The following is a 9,119-nucleotide window of genomic DNA, read 5'->3' on the forward strand; positions in this document are numbered from 1 at the left end:
GATGAATTACTATATGGGGGATGAATTACTATGGGGGATGAATTACTATATGGGGGATTAATTACTATGGGGGATGAATTACTATGGGGCATGAATTACTATGGGGAATGAATTACTATATGGGGGATGAATTACTATGGGGGATGAATTACTATGGGGGATAAATTACTATATGGGGGATGAATTACTATATGGGGGATGAATTACTATGGGGGATGAATTACTATCTACTCATGGTCTGGCCCCCGGGTCCAATATATGAACCCATTGCGGCCCTCAAGTCAAAAAGTTTGCCCACCCCTGGTCTAGGGGTTTGTTTTTTTTGGAACAATGAACATGGATAGGGAGCATGACATACCCTGGTAAACTGTAGAACTGAACAACTTGAGAACTCCTCACTTCTGGCTGCACTGTACAAAACAAATCAAGTTCCCACCAACTATCTCCTGGCTCTCTCCAGTAAGTTTATCCAGACCCAATTTGACCCCAGAACTTGAACTTGCAAATAGGTATCCTAGCTAAGCCTAGCTAAGATCTCAGTGTCTTCCTAAAAGCTTCTTCTAAGGTCACACACAGGGGTCTCCTCCTGCAGGATTGCACCCAGGAACACTGCTCCTGCTGCTCAGGCCTCAGACTATTTATGAGCTCTCTTACCACCTGCCGGGCACACCTTCCTAGGGATTGGCCAGAGTTCCATACATTTTCAGGCTGAATGCCCTGTTCTTCTTCCCACTGTGGTTATGGAATCCTCTAGAAGACAGGGGGGAGCAACAGAACAGTAACCTGTGAAACACCGAGCAAGTCTAATTAATCAACCCCTGCTCCTTCGATTATAGCGAAGCCAAAGTAAATGTACCTAACATTCTCCTCTACACTAGGAGGGTGCTATACTTATATGAAAAATGATCATGTCTTGGACTCCTAACAGTGTAGCACTCCTGTGTTCTAATGTTTCTTTTGTGAGTTTCTCCTTGCAAGATGCTAAACTAGACATATAAAAGATTGTTCATATACTGGAAAATTGAAACAATTTACCAATTTTGAAATGGACTGCTTTAGAAATTATTTATGGATTGGTAGTAAAGTGCACCAGCCGAGGTACAAAATGAAGTCTTTTGAATCTTGAGTAACTAGCAAGGGTGAAATGGTAAGAATTAATGCAGTGTTTTTCTTTGTTGCACTCTAGTTACTGGACGATTGCACTTTAAAGCTAAGTATGCAACATCTGCCAGCAGCGGTATTGTATAATGACAATGGTGAATTGGTGACATCTTGGAATGACATCAAGAAGGACATGGTTGTGTGTGTATCCGCAGGAGAGCCATTTTTAACCAAAAAAAGTAAGACATTCTGATTAGCTTCTTCACTTGAACAGGTTAGGTTCCGCAGTCTTACTACCCACTGAATGCATTAGCAGTGATACGTTTTTGCTGCAGCACAAAGCAAAGCATCACTTCAGGTATAGCATTTAAACTCCCCTGTTTGCTGTTTGTTGGGGTTGCTAAAAACATGACTCAACCACACGTTTTTAATGCCCCCCAATCCCAAGTCTAAATGAGACCTGTAGGATTGAATAGTTAAAGAAGAAAAAAAAAACGTATTCATGTGTATAAAATCTTGCATCCACACATGTAAAATGTGTACAATAACTTTCATTAGAAAGGTGTGTTACAAGAGAACACAAGTTCACACTGATATGGTGTGGAATTCGCAGCGTTTTCAGTGTGAATTCCGCACCGCATCACAATCGCACCCCGTTCATACAAACCGATGCAGGTGTGTATGTTAAGTTAGCAACACCCTGACATTGGCTCTCAAAACGCGGTGCGATGTGCAGAATCGGATCATATAGGTTTGAATACTTATGTGATCCAATTCTAGTGCAGACCAAAAAAGGGTCCTGCACCTTTTTGGTGCGGGTACGGTGTGAATAGATCACACCGCATACAAATCACATGTAATTTGTACAGGAATGCGGTGCGATTCCTGTGCGCATCACATGGGATTTACCGCACCGCTGTAGTGTGAACCTAAGCTAAAGGATATGTTCACCTTTTCTCCCTGCACCCGCTCTCACAATGAAAAAAGCGCGGTTCCGCCCACACGGGCACGTCATTCATTCACAGACTTCTGTGAATTAGTGCCTACAAGTACCGTCAGCCCTTTCGGTGGTGAGCGTTCTCGTAGTCCATTGAGCTTCCTGTCATTCAGTAACTGCCTGCCTGTATTGGAGGTACGAGCAGACAGCTACACTAACAGTCTGCAGGAGCTGGACATTGCACCTGCGATCTGCCGATCTTCTACTGGGGTCAGACATCTGTCTTCGACCTCTGTGATGAGAAAATGCGAAGGAGCGGGATGGAAATTTTTTCTCAAACAAACAAATTTCTAACAGTGTATGTGGTTTTCATTTGGGAAATCACATTCATTCCCAAATGAAATGTTAAATGCAAAATATATTTTAGGTACTTTCAAATGATTTTTGTCCAGTCATTAAATGTACAAAGAATTTTTGTACAAACATTCATTTGAAAGTGTACTGGTAGTACCAGCTTTAGTCCATCCTTAGCCCACAGATAAATCCACCCAGCAATATACCCAGGCAGTTCCTTTATAGAAATGTGAAAAAACCTGCGCCAAAGAAATAAAACACAATCAAAGAATGCTGCTGCTCAAAAGATTAAATATAACCCATCAAGATATAAATAAAAATGAAAGGCAGCGCAAAAAATGTTATAAAAAAGAAAGTATAAACAAGTCCCAAATAAAAGTCTTGTGTTTCAAAAAAAACTTGCTACAAAAATTGTGATTCACATCATGTGCAGTAGTTCAAATTTTCACCCACACTCACCCAGTCAGGTGATTTCCCAGTTTGATAATAGCTTTAGGAATCAAAAACATTTTGGAGGTGGGATGGGATCTCCACAGTTGTATATCACTAAGCAAATCTTCAATATCTTCCTGAACAATTCCTCTCAGGTGGATGAAAAAAGAAAAAAAGGAAAAGAAAAAACAAATCGTGTAATACTGCATAAACTAAAAAACAGAACTAATGTTCATCATTACACTCACATTTCGAAAATTGATCACAAGCTTAAATGGACATGAAATCCTCCTAAGCGACCCCCAGCAATCCTTTGGCGACCTGCAAACTCTCGCTCATGGACGAATGGTGGATGCAAAGAAAAAAAAGGGGGGAAGAACCAAATAGCGTGATACTGTATAAATCCTTTATTGTAAAAAATGAATGCCCATATCGCACTCACATTTTATGAGAATAAAACAAGCCTTTGGTAAATAAAACTCCTTTAGACAAGCAGAAAATCCACTCTGACACTTCCCCATATAGTGGCATATACAATGATCACAGAGCATGGAAAGAAATGAACTGGCAGCAACAGGGAGATTTGTCTATCTTGCCCACATCAAATATGGGCGCGGAACGCAGCACCAGCGTGCGTTCCATTCGCCGGATGTGATGTTACACGTCGTGGATCGAAAACAGGAAATTATGTTGGAAAAACCGTGTTTCGCCCCTCCTCCAAGGCGTTGTCACGGACCGTTCCTTTATACTCTTTGTTGCCCCTGTAGCCTAAATGCCCTACTCTTTTGTGTAAGCACAGGAGCCCCATTAGTTTTTAATGGCATCCCTATGCCTTGGAAACATAGCGTGTTTTTGGGTGCATGAAACTGAAACTGAATGGTACAAAAGAACCACGTGCTTTCAGTGTGGCTGCAAATTTGAAAAGGTGCAGGGACCTTTTCCTTGTCTTTTCCTCCAGGTACAGCAGCACATTCAAATGAATAGGCTACTGTGCCCATGCCAACACGGTATGTAGAAAACGGTACAGTGTGAAATATTGGTAAAATGACATTGCATTATTTTTGCCTTTTAGCATGCAGAGACCAGATAAACATCCGAGCCAACTATGCAAGAATCAGGAGGAAGTATGGTCCTGGGGCCACAGATGTTATTATATCAACACCCGAAGTCTTCATACCCGTACCAAATAACATTTAATGCTGGGATGACACCGCTAATTGTAAGCTGAATATTTGCTTGCTCAAATTTTAGTGATCACTAACACAATATATTACCCAATAAAATTATATTTTATTAATAAAACGTATTACACTGTTGGCATCACTCTTTCTTGATTTTGATAGCCCTGAGTTGTCTAAAGAGTTCTGAAGAAGTGAAGCTATCTTAGAAATACTTTATATCGCATCCTGAAGATTGGGAATAGCACGTAATGGCCTTTTTTCTGTTTAGGTCATCTGGTTTTGGTGAGCCACTTGGTGGCTGTCAGTGTCGCTTATCTGGGAGTGAAAAGCATGTTTCTCCTGATGCATCACCTATAGGAGGATATTGGAGTTGAAGATCATTACACCAATCACTTAATATGTGGAACTGATTGTTACTATTGACAATGATGAATGCACAATTATTCACTTACGATAAGGATGTGATAATTGACTGTTACAAGCAATTCTGCACTTTATTATACACAGCTTTATGCCCCTATTATTGTTAATTACTTCTTGGTTGTTTTTTATGATTATAAACTATCTATTATTGAACTATTAGTTATTGCTGCTTTTTTAGCATGGTGCACTATTTATGTCTCTGTCAGAATTCACAGATCAGTGCTTGCAGCCATTGGCTGCAAGTGCAGATGGAATGCTGGTTTTCCAGCATGACTGTTTGACAGCAGCTGGTCATTAGACTGACTTCTGTTGAACAAACAGCAGTCCACACTGATGGAAGATGGTCAGTTCCTGCTGAACCAGCCGACTTTCCATACGTGTATACCCAGCTTTAGGAAGCTTCTAAGGGCCAGTTTACACTACAAAAATGCACTCCGGATACGTTTTTTGCTTACAGTTCACACCACACTCCGTTCTGGTGCAGTTTTGATGCAGTTTGCCATGTTCCAGTATGGTTCTGTGCAGAAGAAATTCAGCATGTTCTATTTTTTTCTGCACCGGAAACTGCCTGGAACTGACTGCACTGGTGTGAACTAGGGCCACTGGAATACATGGAAAACATTGTGCATGCATTTTTGATGCAGAAAAAAAACGTACTGTACTGCATCTAGTGTTAACTAGCCTTAAAGCTTCCTCAGTAGAAGGGGTTACACCATAGTTTTGCCACTACTAAGACTACTAAGTCAGTCCTCTAAATCTTCCTCAATAGATGGGTTTACACTATAGTTTTGCCACTACTAGGATGACTAAATCAGTCTTCTAAATCTTCCTCAGTAGATGGGATTTACACCATAGTTTTGCCACTACTAAGACAAACTACTAAGTCAGTCCTCTAAATCTTCCTCAGTAGATGGAGTTACACCATAGTTTTGCCACTACTAAGTCAGTCCTCTAAATCTTCCTCAGTAGATGGGGGTTACATCATAGTTCTGCCACTACTAAGATGACTAAATCAGACCTCTAAATCTTCCTCAGTAGATGGAGTTACACCATAGTTTTGCCACTGCTAAGTCAGTCCTCTAAATCTTCCTCAATAGATGGGTTTACACTAGTTTTGCCACTACTAGGATGACTAAATCAGTCTTCTAAATCTTCCTCAGTAGATGGGATTTATTCCATAGTTTTGCCACTACTAAGATGACTAAATCAGTCCTCTAAATCTTCCTCAGTAGATGTAGTTACACCATAGTTTTGCCACTACTAAGATGACTAAATCAGTCCTCTAAATCTTCCTCAGTAGATGGAGTTACACCATAGTTTTGCCACTACTAAGTCAGTCCTCTAAATTTTCCTCAGTAGATGGGGGTTACACCATAGTTTTGCCACTACTAAGATGACTAAATCAGTCCTCTAAATCTTCCTCAGTAGATGGGGTTACAACATAGTTTTGCCACTACTAAGTCAGTCCTCTAAATCTTCCTCAGTAGATGGAGTTACACCATAGTTTTGCCACTACTAAGTCAGTCCTCTAAATCTTCCTCAGTAGATGGGGGTTACGCCATAGTTTTGCCACTACTAAGATGACTAAATCAGTCCTCTAAATCTTCCTCAGTAGATGGGGTTACACTATACTTTTGCCACTACTAAGTCAGTCCTCTAAATCTTCCTCAGTAGATGGGGTTACACTATAGGTTTGCCACGACTAAGTCAGTCCTCTAAATCTTCCTCAGTAGATGGGGTTACACTATAGGTTTGCCACTACTAAGTCAGTCCTCTAAATCTTCCTCCGTAGATGGGGTTACACCATAGTTTTGCCACTACTAAGACTTCTAAGTCAGTCCTCTAAATCTTCCTCAGTAGATGGGGTTACACCATAGTTTTGCCACTACTAAGATGACTACATCAGTCCTCTAAATCTTCCTCAGTAGATGGGGTTACAGCATAGTTTTGCCACTACTAAGATGACTAAATCAGTCCTCTAAATCTTCCTTAGTAGATGGAGTTACACCATAGTTTTGCCACTACTAAGACTACTAAGTCAGTCCTCTAAATCTTCCTCATTAGATGGGGTTACACCATAGTTTTGCCACTACTAAGATGACTAAATCAGTCCTCTAAATCTTCCTCAGTAGATGGAGTTACACCATAGTTTTGCCACTACTAAGATGACTAAATCAGTCTTTTAAATCTTTCTCAGTAGATGGGTTACACCATAGTTTTGCCACTACTAAGACTACTAAGTCAATCTGGAGTCTATAGAGATGCTGTAATGTGACATAGGATCAGATTGAGGCTTGGTTCACACTACTAAGATGCGATTTTGATCTGATTTCAGGTGTGATTATGTAATGTGACTTGTTTGTGATTTTTGCACAATTTTACTCCTGTCAGTTTTTGGATGCAATTTCATGGCTCAAGGTCAAGCCATACTATCCATAGGTCAAGAAATACTATTACTTACTACTGCCTTTAAGTTGCCTTTAAGTAGAGGAAAAGAATGAAATTGCTTTACAAAGTACAAGTACATGCAATTCTGTGCATTTCTATTGAAGTCTATGGGGCCAAAATCGCACAGGAGTCACACCAAAGTAGTGCAGGAACCTTTGCCAAAATCGCTCCAAGCTGAGTCTCATGGATGTGAAAGGGTACCATTGAAAACAATGTGATTTCAATTGTCATTTGATTCTGTGTGACTCAAGTTGCATAAGAAATTGCACTAGTGGCCTAAAGTATAACTCTATCCAAAAAAAAAGACTTTTTTTAATTATTTGCACACATGCAAAAATGCACATTTTGGGTCTGAAGATTACATAAACCCCCACATATATAATATCTTTTCTGAAAACAGACACCCTGTAGAATAAAATAGGTGGTGCTTACTACCACTCTCCATCATGACACCTGCCATGGTGTTCTTGGGCACCCAGGAGGTAAAGGTAAGTCTGGTACACATGGTGGAAGGGGGGTAGCCAGGTGCTGTACAGAAGTGATCATGCAGCTTTACAGCTCCTCAGGTCACTTCTACATGAAAGCTGGGAATAAAAATGTAAAGAAATTCTCTGCCACTATAGCTCGTTTATATGCCAGGGCTGCCACTGATGTAGTATTTGAAAAGGGTAAAAGATAAAATAAAAAAGCAGCTTTTGTTCTGTTACTCATTATTTTAATCCAAACTCGCCTCTTGCAGTATATTTTTCTGCCACTAGATGCTATTAGTCTTCCTGGATGAGTGACAGCTAGCATTGTTTAACCCGATTCCTCTGGGACTAGGCTGTCATGGGTCTCAATAGGGTACAGCGGAGAAGAAGTAGCACAGTGATGATCTAATTTCTGTCACTCAGCTTTCTCTTCCTATCAGCATGTTCATTGTCAGTGCATAAACTGTTTGACTCCTTGTGCTGTTTCTTTCTCTTGTACTCTGAGCTCTGCTGGCCAGGGACTAAAGGGGGCTGATGCCAAGTTAAATTCAGGTATTAACTGTGCTGTCATTTGAAAAACATACATCTGATAATGTATCAATAAATACAGAGCAGCACTCATTTTTATCTTTTATATGTGTCTAGATTTCAGCTTTAATTGAAACAGTCTTATGTATGTCATTATTATTATTCATTATATTACAGTACAATATATTGTCTCATCATCTCCTGTTGTACTACGTAGAGCAATACATATAGGGAGCATGATGCAGATACATTATGCATGAATATATATAGTTTATTATAATTGTTTCATTGTCAATTACACACAATTGGAAAATAAACCACAATGATAGCAAAAAAACAAGAGAGATTTGTTGTTGTGAGTTTATAATCTAGAGGGGTAAAGGCTAGGAACAAGAGGTAAGGGCAAGAGGGGACAAAGCAGCATTTAGAATGGTGAACTTCTCTTTAAAAAACCTGAATGGATGTGTAACTGAGGTTAGAAGAAGTCTGTCACCTGCCTACGCTCACATGCTGTCTCCCAGCTTCAAAGTCTGCATAGCAGTATTAACCTCTTCACGCTGATGGTACGCAAATATGTGGCCTCTCAACGTCTGGGCCTTGATGCCGAGTTGCCGCATATTTGCGTACCATTTGTAAACAAACGTGATGAGAACGTGCGCCCTACACGCTCCCAGCACATGTGTTGGTGTCCCACGGAAAGGTCCTGATCTTTCCTTGCGATCAGGACCTTTCCGATAATGTGACAATCAATCATGGGGGTTCATGACCCTAAACCCTGCCCCGCCTCCCGGTGTAAGAAACCAGGAGGAGCCGCCATGAAGGGGTTAAACAACAAAGTTCTTTAGTTGTTCAATTTTCTTTGTTTTTTTTTACTCACACTCTTTAAAGGTGGAAAGTGTGAGGATAGGTAAGGTGCATGACATCTACAGACTTAAAGTGATTCTAACGGTTGTAAAAAACATTTTTTAAATAGCAGACATATAATACTTGTGACAGAACACGGCGTCAGACCCCAGCCCTTCTCATCAACTCGTGACCGAAGGACCAGCCAATCTCACACCGCGCTGTCACTTGCGTAACAATGCCACTCTCAGCTGCGCCCTACACAAAGATTTTCCAGCTCGCGGGATGACAATCTATGTGACAGCAGCATGAGAGCGATTGTTACTGGGTTAGGTTAATTACGCAATTGACCCTTCACACTGCCACCACCACCTTTTTACAGAGAAGGAGGAAACTCACAAA

The 9,119-nt window shown here is 40.6% G+C and overlaps 1 protein-coding gene across 1 annotated transcript in view; it reads left to right on the plus strand.

The window, feature by feature from the left end:
* Window positions 1-8,216, plus strand: part of LOC149465262 (doublecortin domain-containing protein 1-like) — a 182,897-nt gene extending 174,681 nt beyond the window's left edge. The window contains exons 23-25 of the mRNA XM_089673493.1: window positions 1,187-1,340; window positions 3,897-4,043; window positions 4,274-8,216. Of these exons, the coding sequence (XP_089529619.1) occupies window positions 1,187-1,340; window positions 3,897-4,021 (279 nt within the window). The 3' untranslated portion in view covers window positions 4,022-4,043; window positions 4,274-8,216. The remainder of the gene's footprint in view (window positions 1-1,186; window positions 1,341-3,896; window positions 4,044-4,273) is intronic.
* The last annotated feature ends 903 nt before the right edge of the window (window positions 8,217-9,119 follow it).

Source organism: Staurois parvus, unplaced genomic scaffold (genome assembly GCF_062004578.1).
Source record: "Staurois parvus isolate SC_StPar_1 unplaced genomic scaffold, SC_StPar_1.0 ptg000138l, whole genome shotgun sequence".
Taxonomy (NCBI): Eukaryota; Metazoa; Chordata; class Amphibia; order Anura; family Ranidae; genus Staurois; species Staurois parvus.